At 41.0% G+C, this 22404-nt stretch overlaps 1 protein-coding gene across 5 annotated transcripts in view; it reads right to left on the reverse strand.

Annotated features, from left to right (window-relative positions):
• Positions 1-22404, reverse strand: part of lca5 (lebercilin LCA5) — an 82413-nt gene that overhangs the window by 43496 nt on the left and 16513 nt on the right. For 4 of the 5 annotated variants that reach the window (XM_048531339.2, XM_048531340.2, XM_048531341.2 and 1 more), the window contains 3 exons: positions 12893-13422; positions 9694-9831; positions 5601-5697 (listed from right to left, as the gene is read on the reverse strand). In XM_048531339.2, the coding sequence (XP_048387296.1) occupies positions 5601-5697; positions 9694-9831; positions 12893-13422 (765 nt within the window). Of the gene's footprint in view, positions 1-5600; positions 5698-9693; positions 9832-12892; positions 13423-14170; positions 14336-22404 lie in introns of those variants that run through there. The other variant, XM_048531344.2, reaches the window with a different exon arrangement.

Here is a 22404-nt window from a genome sequence, read left to right on the forward strand (position 1 = left end):
CAGCCATTTCCTGGACCACTCTCCTAAACTGTCTAAATCTTTCTGCAGCTTCCCCACCTCCCCAGTACTACCTGCCTGTCCACCTATCTTCGTATCATCGAGAAACTTCACCAGAATGCCCCCAGTCCCTTCGTCCAGATCATTAATATATAAAGTGAACAGCTGCGGCCCCGACACTGAGCCCCGCGGGACACCACTTGTCACCGGTTGCAATTCTGAAAAAAAGCCTTTTATCCCAACTCTCTGCCTTCTGTCAGACACTCAATCCTCAATCCAAGCCAGTAGCTCACTTCAAACACCATGGGCCCTCACCTTACTCAGCAGCCTCCCATGAGGTACAAAGAAAGAACAAAGAAACCTACAGCATAGGAACAGGCCCTTCAGCCCTCCAAGCCTGCGCCGATCAAGATCCTCCGTCTAACCTGTCATCTATTTTCTAACGGTCTGTGTCCATTTGCTCCCTGCCCATCCACGTACCTGGCCAAATACATCTTAAAAGACGCTAACGTGTCTGCGTCTACCACCTCTGCTGGCAACGCGTTCCAGGCACGCACCACCCTCTGTGTAAAGAACTTTCCACACATATCTCCCTTAAACTTTCCTCCTCTCACTTTGAACTCATGACCCCTAGTAATTGAGTCCCCCACCCTGCCTATACCCACCCCTCATGATTTTGTGGACCTCAATCAGGTCCCCCCACAATCTCCGTCTTTCTAATGAAAATAATCCTATTGTCCACAGCCACTCTTCATAGCTAGCACCCTCCATACCAGGCAACAGCCTGGTGAACCTTCTCTGCACCCTCTCCAAAGCATCCACACCCTTTTGGTAATGTGGCGACCAGAACTGCACACAGTACTCCAAATGTGGCTGAACCAAAGTCCTATACAACTGCAACATGACCTGCCAACTCTTGTACTCAATACCTCGCCCAATGAAGAAAAGCATGCCATATGCCTTTTTGACCACCCTATTGACCTGCATCGTCACCTTCAGGGAACAATGGACCTGAACACCCAGACCTCTCTGCTCATCAATTTTCCCTCGGACTTTTCCATTTACTGTATAGTTCGCTCTTGAGTTGGATCTTCCAAAATGCATCACCTCGCATTTGCCAGGATTGAACTCCATCTGCCATTTATCTGCCCAACTCTCCAGTCCATCTGTATTCTGCTATAATCTCTGACAGTCCCCTTCACTATCAGCTACTCCACCAATCTTTGTGTCATCTGCAAACTTGCTGATCAGACCACCTACACCTTCCTCCAGATCATTTACATATATCACAAACAACAGTGGTGCCAGCACAGATCCCTGTGGAACACCACTGGTCACAGGTCGCCAATTTGAGAAACTCCCTTCTACCACTACCCTCTGTCTCCTTATGCCTAGCCTGTTTTTTATCCATCTAGCTAGCATGATGGATAAAATCCTGGATTTTATCCATCATGGACCCCATGTGACTTCACTTTCTCCATCAGCCTGCCATGGGGAATCTTATCAAATGCCTTACTGAAGTCCATGTATACGACATCTACAGCCTTTCCCTCATCAATCAACTTTGTCACGTCCTCAAAGAATTCTATTAAGTTGGTAAGACATGACCTTCCCTTATCAAAGGGCTTTTGGAAGTCTAGGTAGAAAACATTCACTGGGTTTCCCTGGTCTAACCTACTTGTTACCTCTTCCAAGAATTCTGAACAGGTTTGTCAGGCACGACCTCCCCTTACTAAATCCATGCTGACTTGTTCTAACCCGATCCTGCACTTCCAAGAATTTAGAAATCTCATCCTTAACAGTGGATTCTAGAATTTGACCAACAATCGAGGTTAGGCTAATCGACCTATAATTTTCCATCTTTTGCCTTGATCATTTCTTAAACAAGGGGGTTACAACAGCAATTTTCCAATCATCTGGGACTTTCCCAGACTCCAGTGACTTTTGAAAGATTACACCGAAAGCCTCCGCTATTTCCTCAGCCTCCTCCCTCAGAACTCTAGGATGTAGCCCATCGGGGCCAGGAGATTTATCAATCTTTAGATCTTTTTACTTTTCTAGCCCTTTCTCTTTTGTAATGTCTACCATATTTAACTCTGCCCCCTGACTCTCCTTAATTGTTGGTATACTACTCATATCTTCCACTGTGGAGACTGACGCAAAGTACTTATTAAGTTCTTCAGCTATTTCCTTATCTCCCATCATTAGCCTTCCAGCATCAACTTGGAGCAGCCCAATGTCACTTTTGCCTCACGTTTGTTTCATATGTATTGAAAGAAACTTATATTATCATTTCTAATATTACCAGCTAGCCTACCTTCAGATTTGATCCTCTCCTTCCTTATTTCTCTCTTCGTTATCCTCTGTTTTTGTAGTCTTCCCAATCTTCTGATTTCCCAGTGCTCTTGGCCACTTTATAGGCTGTCTCTTTTTCTTTGATATATTTCCTGACTTCCTTTGTCAGCCATGGCTGTCTAATCCCACCCCGGATAATCTTTCTTTTCTTTGGGATGAACCTCTGTACAGTGTCCTCAATTACACCCAGAAACTCCTGCCATTGTTGCTCTACTGTCTTCCCTGCGAGGCTCTGCTTCCAGTCAATTTTCGTCAATTCCTCTCTCATGCCCCTGTAATTACCTTTATTTAACTGTAACACCATTACATCCGATTTTGCCTTCTCTCTTTCAAACTGCAGACTGAACTCTATCATATTATGATCGCTGCCTCCGAAGTGTTCCCTTACTTTAAAGGTCTTTTATAAAGTCAGGCTCATTACATAGTACTAAGTCCAGAATAGTCTGCTCCCTTGTGGGCTCCATCACAAGCTTTTCCAAAAAGTGAAAATACCTTGGCTATTCATGTCATACATGCCCCTCATGATTTTGTAAACCTCTAGAAGGTCACCGCTCAGCCTCCAACACCGCAAAGAAAGAGACCCCAGCCCATCCAGCCTTTCCTTATAAACTCAAACTCTCCAACTTGACAACAGCTTTGTGAATTTTTTCTGCACCCGATCTAATTTGACAACAGCCTTGCTACACAGGGTGAACAGAACTGTACACAGTATTCCAAAAGTGGCCTCACCAATGTCTTGAACAGCCATAATACGACGTTCTGAGCAACTATACTTATTACTCTGTCCAAGAAGGCAAGCGTATATAATTACTTTGTTAAGGGATCATACCTGCATGATGCAGACATGCACTCATTGCACAGCATGAATACGTACCCAGAAAAAAGGACTGACAACTCTTTATTTACACCATAGTGCCTTCCGTACAAACATTTTATACACCAGGCCAATAATCTACCAGCCAGTTTTGAGAAGATTTGTAGCTCAGGTTGAGTTTCTGGATGTGAGTTTGCTCGCTGAGCTGGAAGGTTAGCTTTCAGATGTTTCGTCACCATTCTAGGTAACATCAGTGAGCCTCTGACGAAGCGCTGGTGTTATGTCCCGCTTTCTATTTATCTGTTTAGGTTTCCTTGGTTTAGTGATGTCATTTCCTGTTCTTTTTCTCAGGGGATGGTAGATTGGCTCCAAATCAACGTGTTTGTTGATGGAGTTCCAGTTGGAATGCGATGCTTCTAGGAATTCTCGTGCGTGTCTCTGTTTGATGTTCATGTATCCTGGTGGCTAGCTTTCTGCCTGTTTGTCCAATGTAGTGTTTGTCACAGTTCTTGCTTTTAAACTCTGGGGTCCGTTGAGATGGATTGTCTCACTTCCAGTTTTCCTTCATAGTGGAATGTATATAGGGTAGAGATCAATATGTTTATTATTAGCATGGTTCATGGAGTGCAACAAAAAAAACCTTGCAAGAACTGTGACAAACACTACATTGGACAAACGGGCAGAAAGCTAGCCACCAGGATACACGAACATCAACTAGCCACAAAAAGACATGATCCATTATCACTAGTATCCTTACATACAGATGAGGAAGGATACCACTTTGATTGGGACAACACATCCATCCTAGGACAAGCCAAACAGAGACACGCACGAGAATTCCTAGAGGCATGGCATTCCAACCGGAACTCCATCAACAAACACGTTGATTTGGAGCCAATCTACCATCCTCTGAGAAAAAGAACAGGGAATGACATCACCAACCCAAGGAAACCTAAACAGATAAATAGAAAGCAGGACATAACACCAGCGCTTCATCGGAGGCTCAGTGATGATGTTACCTAGAATGGTGACGAAACATCTGAAAACTAACCTTCCAGCTCAGCGAGCAAACTCACATCCAGAAATAATCTACCTTTAAACATCCATCATGTCAAATGGCTACATTTTCAGCTTCCCCTAGTGAGAAAGGCCCCTCCATCTTAACAAATTATTCAACTTCTACACTTTCAATGTCAAGCTTGGCATCTGCAAATCAACGCTCTCCTTCCAGTACCAAGTTTTCAATCTTCAACCAACCTCGGATAGGTTTGCAATCCTCAAAACTCTTCATGGACTAGCTTTCATTTCACACTCATAGACCACAACTTCAAACCCAGACTGCTAAAAGTAAGATTTCAACAGAATTCACTATATCTCTATCAGTCACTATTGCTGTGAACCACCAAGCTACCCACCTCAACCCCAATACTCCAACTCCCTATCATTGCTGTTCTAGTCTAACCCAGTCATGGGCTGCTAGCCTCTCTCCTCTCAACCTTACCATTCATTACCCTAATACATTACTTCTACCCAACATTATGACGTACTTAACATTATCATGCATTTAACAGACTTCCTCCTGTTGGCCTGCTCAAAATTTCCTACATTATCTTCAAGCTAAATTTAGTTACTTTACCCAACAACCTCAAACAATATGTGGTGTGCCATTTGCCTTCCTCGTTGCTGACTATATTTGCATGCTAATTCTCAGAGCTCCTTGAATGAGAACATCCAAACCGCTCTCAACATCAACATTTGACTCACACCATCAAAAACATTTCTGTTTTGCTATTCTTACGAACAAAATGAATAACTCATACTTTTCCATATTATACTCCATGTGTCATCTTGTCCACTTACTTAATCTGTCTACATCGTTTTATCGCCTGTGTTGTCTTAGAAAGTAAAAATGTCTTGCTAAAGACTATGTGTGCTACTTTCATGGATCCTCATTTATACTTGCTTATGTTAAATTATTCAAATTCCTTTAACAAACCTTGTCAATGTACTCAATGGAAATTTAACTTTTTCAGTCAGCTTAAAGCTGTAGCCTTAGTGACGATACCTTTATCCAAAGTTTGAGAAAAGCGATCATTAGGATTCCTGCATTTCTAAGATCAGTTTGTATGAGATTTATTGAAGTTAATCTCTGCACAGTAATATATAGTCCTGATGCTAATCAATAAAATTACAAGATAGTTGACCAATGGTTTCTACAGACTTCTTTTGTGAACACAATAAGATTTTTATAATCTAGTGTCCTTACTTTTAGGTAACGTAAATTTTTCTAATTTTTCAAAATAGTGCTGCTTGCTATCTAAATGAGTAAACTGCACTTCACGTTAATTATATTTTATGAAATGCACATGACTTATGCACTCAACTCCGTACTGGCCCAGACAGTAGCAAAAGCAACAGGGGAAAAAAACAATACCTTTTTTCTTAGGCACACTTTCTGTGTCTTTCTTTGGTGATGCCTTCAGAATGCGATTGGCATAAATATTCTTCACATCCAGTTCCTTTTCCTTCTCCTTTTAATAAATATGAACAGTAATAAATATTTACACATTAGAAGAAACAGTCAAACTTCAGCCTATATATATCTTTCTCATTAGTCTGACACAGGCACCTTGGTTAGGAGTAGTTAATTGAGAAGTCTGGTGATCATGTCTATATTTTCTTGATATCCATAGCAAAGTTTCATTTGAAGCAGAGAATTTGCTAATCAAATTATTGGAGAGTATCTTTTAACATTGAAAGAAAACTACCCAAAAGTTATTAGGTCACTAAGGTTTCGGAGTAGATTTGTAACTCGGGTTGTGGGTGTTGAGGGTGGTTGGCTTGCCAAGCAGGTTTCTTGTTTCGCAGATGCTGGATAACATCCTCAGTGCAGTCTCCGATGAAGTGTTGGTGTGTTCTCCCACCTGGCTTTTAAACTCTGGGGTCCATTGAGACGGATTGTCTCATTTCCAGTTTTCCTTCATAGTGGAATGTATATAGGGTAGAGATCAATATGTTTATTATTAGCATGGTTCGTGGAGTGCCAGGCTTCTAGGAATTCTCGTGCCTGTCTCTGCCTAGCTTGTTCCGGGTTTTGGTGTTGTCCCAGTTGAAATAGTGGCTCTCCTTGTCCACGTGGTTTGAGAGGAGTGTCTTTCTGTAGCCAGTTGATGTTCATGTACTTTTGTTACTAGTTTCCTTCCTGTTTGTCTAAGGTAGTGTTTCTTACAGTCATTGCAGGAGATCTTGTAGATGACATTGGTTCTGTCCATGGTAGGGAGTGGGTCTTTAGTTCAGGTGAGCAGTTGTTGTTGGGCTGATATGGGCTTGTGTGCCACTCTGATGCCCAGTGGTCATAGGAGTCTTGTGGTGAGGTCCAATGTGTTCCTGATGTAGGAGAGTGTGATGAGTATGTCGGTGCACATAGTATCTTTCTGATATTGTTCGTGTAGGCATCTTCTGACCCAGTTTTTTGGATATCCATTATCCCAAGACCCACTCCCTGCCATGGACAGGACCAATGTCATCTACAAGACTGCTTGCAGTGACTGTGAGAAACACCACATCGGACAAACTAACAAGAGTACATGAACAGCAACTGGCTACACAAAGACACGACCAGTACTCACTCATCTCAATCCACATGGACAAGGAGAATCACTATCTCAACTGGATCAACACCAAAATCCTGGGACAACCGAGGCAGAGACAGCACGAGAATTCCTAGAAGCCTAGCACTCCACGAAGCATGCTATTAATGAACATATTGAGCTTGACCACAGACACATTCCACTACGAAGGAAAACCCGAAGTTAGACAATCCACCTCAATGGACCCCAGAGTTTAAAAACCAGGTGGAAGAATACATTGACACTTCATCAGAGGCTGCACTGAGGATGTTACCCAGCACAGTAACAAAACATCTGCGAAAAAGTAACTAGCTCAGCAAGACAACCAATCTCAATAGTTATTAGATCAGTCCAGGCCACAATACCTCTCTGCTTGTTATCTCTGCCATATATTTTCTTTCTCGGCTTTTCTCATTCAGTGCCATTTTGATCATGGGATGCAGACTGATTGGTCAGGATTTATTTTATTTGGTGAGCTGCTTCTTGAATTGCCGCAGCCCTTGAAAGATAGGTAGATTCTCAATGCTGTTAGGAAGTGAGTTCTAGTATTTTGGCCCAGTGACAGTGAAGGAATAGTGATATAGTTTCAAATCAGGATGGGGTGTGGTTTGGAAGGCCAATTGGAAGGCGGTGCTATTTCTATGGTGGTGCCATAGAATTCCTGCCTCTGGCCTGTTCTTGTAGCCATTGTATTGAAATGGTTGGTCCTTTCAATTTTTGGTGTGATAAACTTCAGAATGTTGGTGGGGAATTCAGCAATGGAGCGGTCATTGAATGAAGGGATAAGTGTTTGAATCTCATTTGCTACAGATGGTCAATGCCTATTACTTCAGTAGCATGAATGTTACTTACCACATCTCATAGATGCTGTCCAAGCATTTCTGGATATGAGCATGGACTGCACCAGTATCTCAGATGTTGTTAATGTTGCTGAATATTGTGTAACCATCATAAAGTCAGAAATAGGGAAGATCGTTGATAAAACAACTGAAGATTGTTGAGCCTAGAACACTACCCTGAGGATTTACAGCAGTGGTGACTGGCCTCAACAACCACAGCCATCAACCTTTGTGCTAGGGATGACTCCAACCAGATTTCCCAGATTCACTCACAACTTAGTTTTGGCAGTGTTCCTCCATGTGGTACTCAGTCAAATGGCGTTTTGATGTCAAGGTTAGTCACTTTCATTTCATCATGCATTTCAGCTCGTGTCCATGTGTGGACCAAGGTTGTAATGAGTCAGGATCTGAATAGCGCTAGCAGAAACCAAACTGAGTTTCAGGGAGCAGGTTATTCCCCTTTGTAAGTGCTGCTCAACAGCACTGTCAACCATTCCTCTCATCATTTTGCTGATGGCCAGGGGTAGACTGGTTGAGCCATAGTTGACCAGGTTGGATTTGCCATGTATTTTTGTGCACAGGACATGCCTTGGTAATTTTCCATATTGTCGGGTTATTGCCAATATTGTAGCTGTACTGGAAAAACTTGGCTAGGTGTGCGGCCTGTACACAGCACAAGTCTTGAGTACAATTGCTGCAATATTGTTAGGGTGTCCATCTGTAATAGGGTCTTAAATGAAGACTACTAACACACGGAAACAAAGCTTTACAGAGGAAGTAGAAGCTCTACAAAGAAAACCTGCATGTCTTATCCATTCAATTAGAAAAACAATTAACTAGTTGCATACCAGAATGTGAATGCTTTCAATGTCCACTTTCTAGCTAGAGTTTTATTTCAACCAAAAATACACAATAAATCCTCCTCCTTTCTGCATTGTAGAATTTTAGACAGCCCATTCAGAGATGTCATTACTCACCTGTGGACTTGAACCCAGGCCTTCTGGCTTAGGGATAATGACACTAAAACTGCACCACTAAAAGCCCTGCCTCCTCTTTCAGTATATTTTAAGACAACCAACGACAGCAAGCTTTGTTTTAACTGGCACTTTATGAACCAGCACTCTTGCTAAACAAACAAAAATTATACACTTGAAATACTGGAAGTTTACTGTATTATCACAATCTCTAAAATGCCCGAGTAGTCAGTTGAAGGTGCAAGTAAGAAGGCTGTATGCCAGTAAGTTTTATTTAAAACAAAGTTACATTATTAAGCAGTGATTTATGCTGTAAATAAAAGTATAACAGTGATGTCTGTAACCCTGAATTACTTTTCTATTATTTACTGGGCAGTTTACATTGTTTAGGTGGGCCTCTCGATCATCTTGAATATTTGATAAAATGGCACACTCCTGGCCCTATTGGGGCTGGTTAATTAAAAAGTTTGCTGTAATTAGTTCACATCAGCTGTTTGCCTCATTAACCTTTATTTCCTAAGTATTTAGCATCCTACTAGCAGTATTAGACATTAACTGGTTTCTATCTCCTAATAAACAAAAAACTGTTCATTAGAAAATATACAAAATTACAATACATTATATGTTGCATTGTTATACAGTCTTTAACAAGTGGGGGTTCTGTATTTTGTATATTTAACCGGCAAACCTTTTCAGAAATCAACACATATATACTGCTCTCTCCTAGTCTGACATCACAAGACACTTACAAAAGCTTAGACTGTGTCTTGATCAGAAATTTATGCAAATAGTAAATAGTCAGAAAATTAAAATGGCAATTACCAATTACAAATTCACTACATTACAATCACAATTTTGTCCAAAGCCTCCTGATATTGTTTATGAAATTTGATTTTAACAAAAACGTTAAATTTATTCTGACAAGATAACTAACAACATCAATGATGAAACCAGGATTTTTTAAATCAAGCAACAATTTCCCATTGTAACTTTCATTTAATCTATGAAAATGTCTGTAATATAGTATTGTAAATGGACCAGAAGAAATTTTGTCCTTTTGTTATCGCCACTATAAAGCGAAATACCTTTAGTTTCTGACCAAGACACTGGATTGTATCCTGGAGATTTTGAATATTTTCCTGAGCCACATGCACCTTCTTCCGCTCAGAGGCCACTTGCCTAAGGAAGCTGTGGTTGGTTAGCTCCAAATTTCTCTCCAGTTCCTTAATGTGAGAGACAAGTTTAGGAAGTTAAATTTATGTTCCACATTGTCTTCAACTTCACAATATCTTCAACTTCACAATATCTTCAAAATGAATTGTTTTTAAATACCAGAGATAGTAGGAACTGCTGATGCTAGAGAATCTGGCGTAACACGTCGTGAAGCTGGATGAACACAGCAGGCCAAGCAGCAGAGGAGCAGGAAAGCTTGACGTTTTGGGTTGGGACCTTTCTTCAAAAAAAAGAGGGTCCTGACCCAAAAGGTCAAGCTTTTCTGCTCCTCTGATGCTGCTTGGCCTGCTGTGTTCATCCAGATTCACGTTGTTTTTAGATACCTACTTCTTCGCAGCACTGAAGGTTTGGGTTTCATTTGGGGTAGGATACAATTTTAATTACAAGCAGATGGTCCACAAAATTGATCAAAGTTGCTGTAATGAAGATACAAAAAGTTTGTAGGATTTGTTTTGGGCACTCATTTGTTTAGGGCGGCATGGTGGCTCAGTGGTTAGCACTGTAACCTCACTGCGCCAGGGACCAGAGGTTGATTCCAGCCTCGGGTGACTGTCTGTGTGGAGTTTGAACATTCTCCCCATGTCTGCAGGGGTTTTCTCCGGGTCCTCAGGTTTCCTCCCACAGTCCAAAGATGTGCAGGCTAGGTGGACTGGCATGCTAAATTGCCCGTAGTGTTCAGGGGTGTGAGAGTTATATGGGGATGGGTCTGGGTGGGATGCTGCAAGGGGCAGTGTGGACTTGTTGGGCCGAAGGGCCTGTTTCCCCACTGTAGGGAATCTAATCTAATCCAGCTGGGACGCCCAAAGCCTTCCTGTATTCCATTAGAAAAATCAGGTTTTACCCAATGTTTGAAGAAACTGGCTTTGAACATCAAGGCCAACTCAGAATTTGTGCTTGTTCAGTGTGTCCACAGTGCAGCAAGAATAATTTCCTCTGGAAATCTGAGAAAATGGTTCAATTTGGACTTAAAGGGTAGGAGATGAGAGAATTGTAGTTTTATGGAGTTAATTTTCAGAATCCTAAAATTCAATCATTTGAATTTATATTATAAAAATTATTATCTCTAATATAATAGATCATTCATTCCTAGTAGAAACAGAAAATAATTAATAAAACATTAGGTCGGAAAAAAAATTAAAATCACAACTCCAGCTAAACTTTCTCAGCACAGATGTTTATCTGTCCCTAGCCTTCAAACTTAATGATTTCTAAGTGAGGGTATTTTTGAAGGCAGCTTAATTCAGGATATAGAGTGTGTTTCTGAAGATTGCTATTATTGTTGAATTAAACGACCTTATTAAAACACAAACATTGCTTCAGATTTCATAATAGCACAGTATAGATGCTTAACAACAATAGGCAAAATCTCATTGCTTACACCACAATTGTTCCTTCACAACTCCCTTGCTGTAGCTGTCAATATGATGTACATTCATTTCAGAATGACATGACCCAACTTATGTTACAAACCATTCTGCTGAAAGCTTTTTCAAACAAGGACAAACATATGAAAATGAATATGAAGAGGAGAAGGCAAAGGGAAGGTGGGTGTAAGAGATCAGCACTACAGAGGGTTGGTACGTGTAGGGAAGGGATGGTGTATGAAAATGTCTTGGGCAGGGGAGGATCAGGCAGTATAAGGGAAAGAGGAAACTCTGATGTCTTTTCATTTTAGCTGGAAGATGTTAAAGACATAAAATGGTTTAAGCAATTTCTGAGTTTAGGAGAAAGGTAGAGGCAGCAAAGAGAAGGACAAAAGTATGACCTAATATGAGTCAAATACAAGGGATAGTCATTCTCGTTGACTGACAGAATGACACAAATTGCTACACCTGTGGTTACACAGAAAAGAGCTATGGGGATTAGATGTTGAGGTGATTGCAGAGCTATCCAATGTGCCATGGAGGTAGTGAACCCTTTGGATTGGTGAAACCAAATGAGAGGAAAATAAGTTTGGTGATGGCATCATGCGGGAAGGCATCAAATGACTGACTGAATATAGAGGCAGCTGACAACAAGGTGTCAATTAAGCACTGCTGCACTCCTCACTGCTGGCCTTCCCTTTAGTGTTTTCCTCCCCCACATCCCTAACTTGTCTCTCTATTTGCTTCAAACTTTTTACATGTCTAACACTTTCCTCAGAAAAAGCCATTGGACTCTACTCTCTCCGCAGAAGTAGTCCAATCTGTCATGTATTTCCTACATTTTCTACTTCTACTTCCAAGGATTTACCACTTCATTGCGCACATTCTTGAAATACATTACTACTGGTTTATTCTTCTGCAAGCAGCCGTTCTGGCAGGCTGGATCACAATACAGTTATATCTGCACTACATGAATTTGACCAAAATGCAACCAATACAGACATGGATTTTCACTTCATTTCATAATGTTAAATTCTGTCAAAAATGTAATAAGTGTTTCAAATCTGAATAGTTAATCTTAATGAAAATGAGTATTTTTATTAGTTTGGGATACTAAGGCCCACTGAACAAATAAATCAGTTTTCCTACAACCAAACTGCCCATAATAAAATATTCAGACTCCATTTCAGCTTCTGACACACAATGTAAAGTTAACATCCTTAAGGAGTCAGGGCTTAATTATACCATCAACATAAGACAAGTCCTATTAGGGGTTCTCAACATAAGAGCCAATTAAAGTATGGAGTTAATCTTATTATGACTGTTCAAACTGTTGTTCAAAATGTACAGACAAATGTTGACAGAGACAAGCGCACTGCGTCAATGAATGGGGTTTTGTAAACATACTGAACTTGGGATCACAAGATTTTATAAAGTTTGAATCATTTAAGGTTTCAGCTTTGGAACTCTTTCTGGTCAGGCCTCAGTATTTTAGCAGTAATACATTAATTTAGCTTCTTGCATTGATCCAGTGACAGAACTTACATTGATTAAGCAGCATATGGGAAAACTCAGTCCCATGTCTTACGCACTCTGATACACCACCCTACAAATAGGAAAAAGGTATTCACCTACCTCTTGCGAAAACATGTCTGATGCGAAGCATACAAGATAACATTAACATTACCTTCAATTTTCTTTCACTTTCTTCCATTTTGATTTCAGCTTTGGCAAGTTTCTGTGCCAGTTCATCTCGCTCCACCAGATGTTTGTCTTCTGAAAGTTTCTTTAATTTCTGAAGTGTGCTTTTAGTGCGATAAAGTTCCTCCTCAGTATCTTTTAAACGTTTCTCAACTGCTCTTTCTTTCTCCTGTGATTTTCGAAGTCGTTCTCGAAGTACCCGAACTTCATCATTATGATGGGATATGAGCATTGCAATCTCATTTTCAGTGTCCTCAAACTTATTTAGGGCCCGCTCTTGTCTATACTGAAGTCTCTTTAGAATTTTGTTTTCTTTCTGCAAATCCTCCAGCTTAGCCTGTAACTCAGTAACCTCATTTCGTAGTTCATTAATTTTCAGAAGCCTGGCAGATAACATGCGTTTGGTCACTAAGTCTATGTCTTTGTGAACAGATTCTTTGCTTAAGCTCTGGGTCCGTGATCCCCAACGGCGACTACCATGGTTTGCTGGATGCTTGGAACCCGATTTCCGATTAGCTGTAAAGAATCATGAAGGTATCATAAACTGAAACTTGAATAGATTCAATTCAAAAACATCATTGAAACAGGAACAAAAAAAAAAATTATTCAAACATCCAAATTAACTCAGTAGCTAATCTAGAAACTATCATCCATGTAAACTGAAAGATTGTGCAACTCAAACTAACTGAACTGACCAGCCAACCAACCTTATTTCAATGATCAAACTTATTTCCACCATTGAAATTTCAACAGATACAAGCAAAACAGAGGCAATGCCAGAATTTCATGAGTATTTTCAACAATAACACAGTTCAAGGTATGAAGGGAGAACAACGCATTTATTCAAACGCATCTATACTAAAAGTAATTAACTCAAAGTCCAAGTGTCAAGTTCCTAAGTGGAAAGAATAAAAGTCATAAGACAGAAAATGGATAATTTAGTACCTGGAAAGGGAAGCTTCAATATTATTTTAGTCTTGTTCTTACTGCGTGCAAAAGCTCCATCGTAAGCAAAATAAAATCAGACACTTTATTTTACCAAACACTGTTTTGAGTATAGCACTCAAGGCGCTGCATTTCACTGCCAATGCTTTACTTTGACAGTATTCGCTGGATGTCCAAGACTGGGTAAAGACTTGTAAAATGGCAGTGTTTTAATTATTCAAGAACACAGGGTATGATAAACCAAGTGTGCTTTTGGTGTCAAAAACAGCAGAACATAAACAAAGCATACTGTAGCCCCAGTAAAAACAAATGTACTTACACCAAGCAAACCAAATCTGCATAAAACGCTGCTTTCCTGGTCATGCAGTATTTTCGCTAAAAGGACTCCAACTGCATCTCTATGACAACACTGCTGAGATTCAGTACATCCGACATGTCATACAAACAAGGAGCATACAAGTGGCATCAAATGCAAAATGTAGGTGAGGCTGCTGAAACTACCCCTCCATCAACTATGCTGGAAGAGAGTAAACAAATCTAGCATAGGATCAGCTGTGCCGGAAGACCAATTATCTCAGCCATTTCAGATGGGTGAAACAAAGGTGCTAAAATTAACCCCAGTATCACTGCATTTTGGAAGCGTCATTAAGAAATAGAAAAGAGGTACACGGAAATAAATAAAAGATAAATTTCATCTTGCTGGTTCCTCGCAGGTCTTATTAAAACATAAGTATATTAACACGATTTACAATCATAAAATATTAATGCATATCTAATATATATGAACAGATTTCTAAAAACAGCCACTTAGATTAGCTACCAAAGGGGTTACTACCTACCATGGGGCTAAGTTATGGCCCTCAGAAGGAAATAGAAGTACAAAAAAAATTTAAAATTTACTATAAAATTTGATGTACTTCTATTTAGAGAAACAATCAGCTACTAACTGAGTTGGAACAGTGATCTCTGCAGCCTTGAATGTGGTAAGGAAAAAGTTCATTTGAGTTTCAAAAACACATATAATTAACTGGCCGATCATTTCCCCATTAAATCACTAAATGTTCCCAAGATCTTCTGTTTTATACAGGATTGCATTTTTTTTAGTTAATTGAGTATTTAAATTACTTATTAAATCGATACTTTACAACAGATCTATCTTTTTATTAATTACTCTCACACTCTATCTTTCACTCTTCTAGTCCTCCTCTAGTTCATAAGGTCCTGTCCCTCTTCTGTTTCTGATTTATAATTTTTCTTTATTCATTTGTGGGATGTGGGCAATACTGGCTGACCAAAATTTATTGCCCATCCCTAGTCATCCTTGAGAAGGTGATGGTGAGCTGCCTGCTTGAACTGCTGCAGTCCACCTGCTGTGTGTTGGCTCCCAATGCCATTAGGGAGGGAATTCTTCAGTTCAAAGTTAATAAAATAGAACTAAAACAAAGTTGCTGGAAAAGCTCAGCAGGTCTGGCAGCATCTGTGAAGAAAAAAAATCAGAGTTAACGCTTTGGGTCCGGTGTCCCTTCCTCAGTACTTAATAAAATAGAAGTTATTCACCCTGCCGGCTTACTAGCAATGCGTCAATAATCTCAACCTTCATCTATACAGATGGAGCCTTAATATGCTATACTGACTAAAAACAAATTCCTTTCACCACAGTGGATCTTCAATCAAATCAATTTTCTTTCGACTTGAAAGTTGCTTTTCCTTGCTCAACTCAGTTTCTTCCATTCTATTACCATAACCCCAAAATACCAACCGGTGGCTCAACTTCTCCATAGTCTTTTATGGTTGATCTTTCTACCAATATACAGAAAAGAAACAAGTCTCACTCCTCCATTTCCTCTCTTCTCGCCAAGTTTGCAAATGCCAGAAAACTTCACATTTCTAAGTCACAGGTTATTGTGATTTCATGGCTGGTTTGATCCTCCACAACAGTTATTCCTTGTTCTGTTTCACTCCATCCACTATCAGTTACATGGCGTTCAATTATTTTGTTCCCCGCTCTTAGATTTAATTCTTCTGTATTGCTTTCAAAAGTATCCAAAACACCCTTCAGTTGGGCTTTCAGATTCTACTTTACAATGGTCTCCCTTTCTCTACTATTAGCTTCCATCTTGATGTGGCCCTGTAAAAGGCTTAGATTTCACTTATGAGTGTTAATAATGTCATTACGAAGACAGATGTTTGAAATGTGCACATATTCCTCTCCAACAACAACAACCCTACTGTTGAACATAATCAAATTCCCTTTCACACAGTAGCACTGTTGGTGGTAAATTGCTGAATTTTGTAATGAAATAATTTGAAAATAACAATATCATAAAACATCTCTGATCAGGTTGATCAGAAAACAATCAAAAAACGAGAAGTGGTCCTATTAACATAAAGTAGATAAAGAGTCTCAATGGGGTAGATGCTGGGATTTTCCCCAAAGTTGTGAACCTAGAACTAAGAGACACCATTTAATAATAAAAGGAGTATCCCATTTAAGATGGATGTAAGCAAGATCTTATTTTCCTTCTGAGAGCTGTTAATCTTTGGAATTCTCACAGGAAGTACTGGATGCTGAGTCATCAAGGGCAAGTTAAATTTTTGAATTACAAGGATATCAAAGGTTATGGTTGGGGTGGGGTGTGGGGAGACGAATAATGCAGCAAAAATAATGGAATCAAAGACACAATCAGATCAGCTACGATCTTAAATGAATAGTGAAGCAGACATTAAGGGCTGAATGACCTACTCTCCTCTACTTCTTATAATCGCGCTGTGATATCTACTTTCGTCTAAGATTCAGGTCTATCATTGCCTTGCAGCTGCTGGGCACATCAATCTAAGCTTCATACATTACTTGTCTTCCCCTGCAACTGGCATTTGACTCACCTACTTTCCATAAAGATGTTTCTCTCCTTTGCAGAATACGTTCAATTTTCTTAGGATCCGAATCACAGACTAAATGGATCACAGGTACATTTACCAATCTGTGACATTTTAGACTTTAAAATTCTCCTCAGCACTCTAATTGGTTAAGGAAGGAAAAGTTAGCTATGTCTTCACTTAGCTGTCACTATACACCAAATTCAATTTCATTTTATGATGTAGGATATATGATTTATATATTTTAACTTTTTTAAGTTTAGATTTTGGAATTTTGAACTAGTGGCATATAGGGTTTTCTGTGTACTCAAAGGATTTTAATTGTGAACATTTAAATATTTCCATAGCCATCACGATTTCATTAAAATAGTTTAAGAGACAGAACCTCCAAGGGCTAATGGATTTTAGTTTATCTTACAAAAAGAGTACAAGTAAACAAAATACAAAGCACAGTATGTTAAGCTTTCTAACGGAAGGTTCTGGACTTGTTTGTTTTTGAAGTTTAGGGAAAACTGTTCTAGCTCAGAGAGAAAACTTTCCGTTTAGTAAAGTTCTACAGAAGTCTTAGTTGAACATGGATGTGTAAAGCAGTTGCGCCTGAAAAGTAGAGAAGATAATTTGAATTATTAAAAAAACAGATTCTTAAGAAGAAGGAGTTTAGTAATAGTTGCAGGCTAGAAGTGTCTGGATAAAAGCCTGAGGAAATCAGAATATAAAGCTCAGGTGCATGAAGGATCCAGAATAAGGCTATCAGATTATCCAAGCTGGGAATTGCAGTAATAGTTAAAGTAAACCTATACTCTTGATGGAGAAGGTATGAATATTGTAAAACAGGGAGTTTTAGGGGTGCTTACGGGATTTCTTTTAAACATGTGTATCAAAACCTTTAAACTTCTGTTATATGTAAATAGTTTGGTTTATTCTATTTTATCTCAATTTCTTACAGCTACACTGTTAAAACCCAAATCTGCAATATGTTTTAAATGAGAAATCACCTAGTTAAAATTTTAAAAAACCCATCAAAGCAGATTTCTGAATAGGATTGGACTTGTCCAGTACTAACATAAGGTGGGATCATTACAATTTGTTTGAATATTTCAAATGAAACAAGCTGAAAAATCCCTACAGTCAATTCGCCAAAACTCCAATTTGAGTTTCAGAGAAGAATGGTTACTTGAGGAACGCACTGGGTTATTCCTGGTATCCAAAGAATGAGTCATATGGCACAGTCGCAGTGTCCCCAGCCCTGGACCAGGAGGCCCAGGTTCAGGTCCCACCTGTTCCAGATAATAAAAAGTGTGAAGCTGGATGAACACAGCAGGCCAAGCAGCATCTCAGGAGCACAAAAGCTGATGTTTCGGGCCTAGACCCTTCAGAGAGGGGGATGGGGTGAGGGTTCTGGAATAAATAGGGAGACAGGGGGAGGCAGACCGAAGATGGAGAGAAAAAAGATAGGTGGAGAGGACAGTATAGGTGGGGAGGTAGGGAGGGGATAGGTCAGTCCAGGGAAGACGGACAGGTCAAGGAGGTGGGATGAGGTTAGTAGGTAGGAAATGGAGGTGCAGCTTGGGGTGGGAGGAAGGGATGGGTAAGAGGAAGAACAGGTTAGGGAGGCAGAGACAGGCTGGGCTGGTTTTGGGATGCAGTGGGGGAGGGGACGAACTGGGCTGGTTTTGGGATGCAGTGGGGGGGGGAAGGGGAGATCTTGAAGCTGGTGAAGTCCACATTGATACCATTGGGCTGCAGGGTTCCCAAGCGGAATATGAGTTGCTGTTCCTGCAACCTTTGGGTGGCATCATTGTGGCACTGCAGGAGACCCATGATGGACATGTCATCTAAAGAATGGGAGGGGGAGTTGAAATGGTTCGCGACTGGGAGGTGCAGTTGTTTATCGTTAACCGAGCGGTGTTCTGCAAAGCAGTCCCAAGCTTCCGCTTGGTTTCCCCAATGTAGAGGAAGCCACACCAGGTACAATGGATACAGTATACCATATTGGCAGATGCGCAGGTGAACCTCTGCTTAATATAGAAAGTCATCTTGGGGCCTGGGATAGGGGTGAGGGAGGAAGCGTGGGGGCAAGTGTAGCATTTCCTGCGGTTGCAGGCGAAGGTGCCGGGTGTGGTGGGGTTGGAGGGCAGTGTGGAGCGAACAAGGGAGTCACGGAGAGAGTGGTCTCTACGTCAGCTTTTGTGCTCCTGAGATGCTGCTTGGCCTGCTGTGTTCATCCAGCTTCACACTTCATTACCTTTGATTCTCCAGCATCTGCAGTTCCCATTATCACTAATACAATTTTAACCACCTGTTCCAGAGGTGTGTTATAACGTCTTTGAATAGAATGAGTAGAAAATATCACTAATATCACTTTACGTAGGGGCTAGGCCACAAGGGGACTCAAGTAACATTGCAACTTGATGCAGAATAGGATATAGGAAGCAAAATGTTTTACATCTGCTGAAGTTAATATCCAAAGTCATGAGACTTGACAGAAGTCTAAAATTATGAAATGCATAGATAGGATTGCCAGTCAGAGTCTTTTTCTTGCAGTTGAAATGTCTGATGCTAGTAGGCATACATTTAAGGTTAGAGGGAAAAATTCAAAGGAGATGTGAGGGGCAAGTATTTTTTAAAAACAGAGGTAGGAGTCTGGAACACACTTCCAGGAGTGGTGGTGGAGGTTTTTAGATAAGCACATGAACATGCAAGGAGTGGAGGGATACAGACCAATGGCTGGCAGAAGGGATTAATTTCATGTTCAGCACAACATCATGCACCGAAGGGCATGTTCCTGTGCTGTACAGTTCTATGCTTGATGAATCCAGTGAGGAATCCTGAAACAACAAATTTGGAGGTAATAAAGCATAGCTGAGGGCTTTCACATCAAATAACTGAAGACTTCAGCAGTAGTAAATGGCATTTCAGAAGTGAAAGAAGATGGCCTTTGCAGAGCTTTATGGTGTTAGAAATTTAGCTTTCTATACGTATAGGAGGGTTTTATAAGAAAAGAAAGGAAAATTTAAAGAGATAAAGGATTTTAAATAATTAGTAGTTGGCAGTTTGATTGAATTAATTTTAATTTGCAACTTCAACTCCAGATAGTCAGGAAACAGATAAAAATGTTGATAAAAAAGGCAAAAGACAAATCACTTAAAAGCATAGTACAACAGTATATTCTTATTTGTAGACAGAGGGACTGAACATAAACCATTTACTTTAATCTATATATGATACTTCAGGTATAAAGAATTCTGATTACAAAATCATTTTAAAACTGAAGTGCATCTGTCTAATATACATTCAAAAATGTTACCTGAAAATTCAATTTTATTTTCAACGGCTTACGAGGTACCACATTGATGAGAAAGAAAGTACATTATAATAAATATGAAGTGACAATATCACTTGGATGGTTTGTGTCAACTCTCCAGTATGCTATCCAGGTATTTCATTGATGGAATCAGCGACCACATTTTAATTCCTCACTCAAAATTCCCTCTCCTGTGGCTGGTTCGCTAGTTTGCAGACATTTCATTACCCTACTGGGTAAGGTTAGTGCAGCCTCCAATGCAGCACTGTTGGGTTTTCCCACCTGGTATTTAAACTCTGGGGTCCGTTGGATTTGATTACCTAAATTCTGGTTTTCCTTTGCAATGGTGTGTACATTTAGTGTCTAGTTCTATGTGTTTGTTGATGGCCTTCTTGGTAGAGAGTCAGACCTCTAGAAATTCCCATGCTTGTCTCTGTTTGGCCTGTCCTAGGATTCTGGTGTTGTCCCAATCGAAAGAGTGGTTCTCCTTATCCATGTGAATGAAGATGAGTGAGTATTGGTCGTGTCTTTATTTTTGCTAGTTGATGTTCATATACCCTTGCGGCCATTTTTCTTTCTGTCTGTCCAATGTAATGTCTGTTGCAGTCTTTGCATGGGATTTTGTATATTACGTTGGTTCTGTCCATGGTGAGTTAGGGGTCTTTGGTCCAAGTTAGCGGCTGGTGTAAGGTTGACATGGGTTTGTGTGCTACTCTGATGCCCAACAGTGCTAGCCAACACAACATGCCAGAGTGCAGCACGGTGGGTCAGTGGTTAGCACTGCTGCCTCACAGTGCCAGAGACCAGGGTTCGATTCCAGCTGCGGGTGACTGTCTGTGTGGAATTTGCACATTTTCCCCGTGTCTGTGTGGGTTTTCTCCAGGTGCTCCAGTTTCCTCCCACAGTCCAAAGATGTGCAGGCTAGGTGAATTGGCCATGCTAAACTGCCCATAGGGATGTGTAGATTGGGTGGGCTATATAGGGAGGAGTCTGGGCGGGGTGCTCTGAGGTTTGATGTGGACTTGCGATAGTAGGAACTGCCAATGTTGGAGAATCTGAGATAACATGGTGTGAAGCTGGATGACCACAGCAGGCCGAGTAGCATTAGATGAGCAGGAAAGCTGACGTTTCGGGTGAAGACCCTCCTTCAGAAATGGGAGAAAGGGGTTCTGAAATAAATGGGGGGGGGGGGGGGGGAGGAGTGGGAGGCAGATAGAAGATGGATAAAGGAGAAGACAGAGTGAGAGGCCAAAGAGGTGGGGTTAGAGCCAGTGAAGGTAAATGTAGGTGGGGAGTTAGGGAGGGGATGGGTCGGTCCAGGGAGGACGGACAGATCAAGGAGGTGGGTTGAGGTTAGTGGGTAGAATGGTTAGGGATGCAGGAACTGGCTGGGCTGGATTTGGGATGCGGTCGGGGGATGGGAGATTTTGAAGCTTGTGAAGTCCACATGGGAACCCTGCAGCCCAAGGGTATCAAACAGAAATATGAGATGCTGTTCCTGCATCTTTTGGGTGGCGTCATCGTGGCAATGTAGGAGGCCCAGGATGGAGATGTCGTCCGAGGAGTTGGGAGGTGGGGGGGGGGGGAAGAAGAAAAAAAAAAAAGAGTTGAAACGGTTCGCTACTGGGAAGTGTAGATGTTTGTTGCGAACTGAGTGTAGGTCTTCCGCAAAGCGGTCCCCAAGCCTCCCTTCGGTTTCCCCGATGTACAGGGGGCCACAACAGGAACAGCAGATACAGTTTATCACATTAACAGATGTGCAGGTGAACATTTGTTTGATGTGGAAGGTCTTCTTAGGGCCTGGGATGGGGTGAGAAGAGGTATGGTGGCAGGTGTAGCACTTGCTTTGGTTGCAGGGAAAAGTGCTGGGAGTGGTAGGGCTGGAGGGGAGTATGGACCAGACAAGGGAGTCATGGACAGAGTGGTCTCTCCATAAAGCTGTTCCCGTTGCAGCATCCTCTACATCAGGGAAACCAAGCGGAAGCTTGTAGACCGCTTTGCACAACACCTACGTTCAGTTCGCAACAAACAACTACATCGCCCAGTCGCGAACCATTTCAACTCCCACCACCCCACCAACACTCCTCGGATGACATGTCCATCCTGGGCCTCCTACGTTGCCACAATGACGCGACCCAAAAGATTCAGGAACAGCATCTCATATTTCTCTTGGGAACCCTGCAGCACGAGGGTATCAATGTGGACTTCACAAGCTTCAAAATCTCCCCTGTCTCCTCTCACCCTTCCTTCTCCTTTATCCATCATCTATCCACCTCCCCATATCTCTCTCTATTTATTTCAGAATCCCCTTCCCCTCCCCCATTTCTGAAGAAGGGTCTAGACGCGAAATGTCAACTTTCCTGCTCCTCTGA

Source organism: Stegostoma tigrinum, chromosome 4 (genome assembly GCF_030684315.1).
Source record: "Stegostoma tigrinum isolate sSteTig4 chromosome 4, sSteTig4.hap1, whole genome shotgun sequence".
NCBI classification, from domain to species: domain Eukaryota; kingdom Metazoa; phylum Chordata; class Chondrichthyes; order Orectolobiformes; family Stegostomatidae; genus Stegostoma; species Stegostoma tigrinum.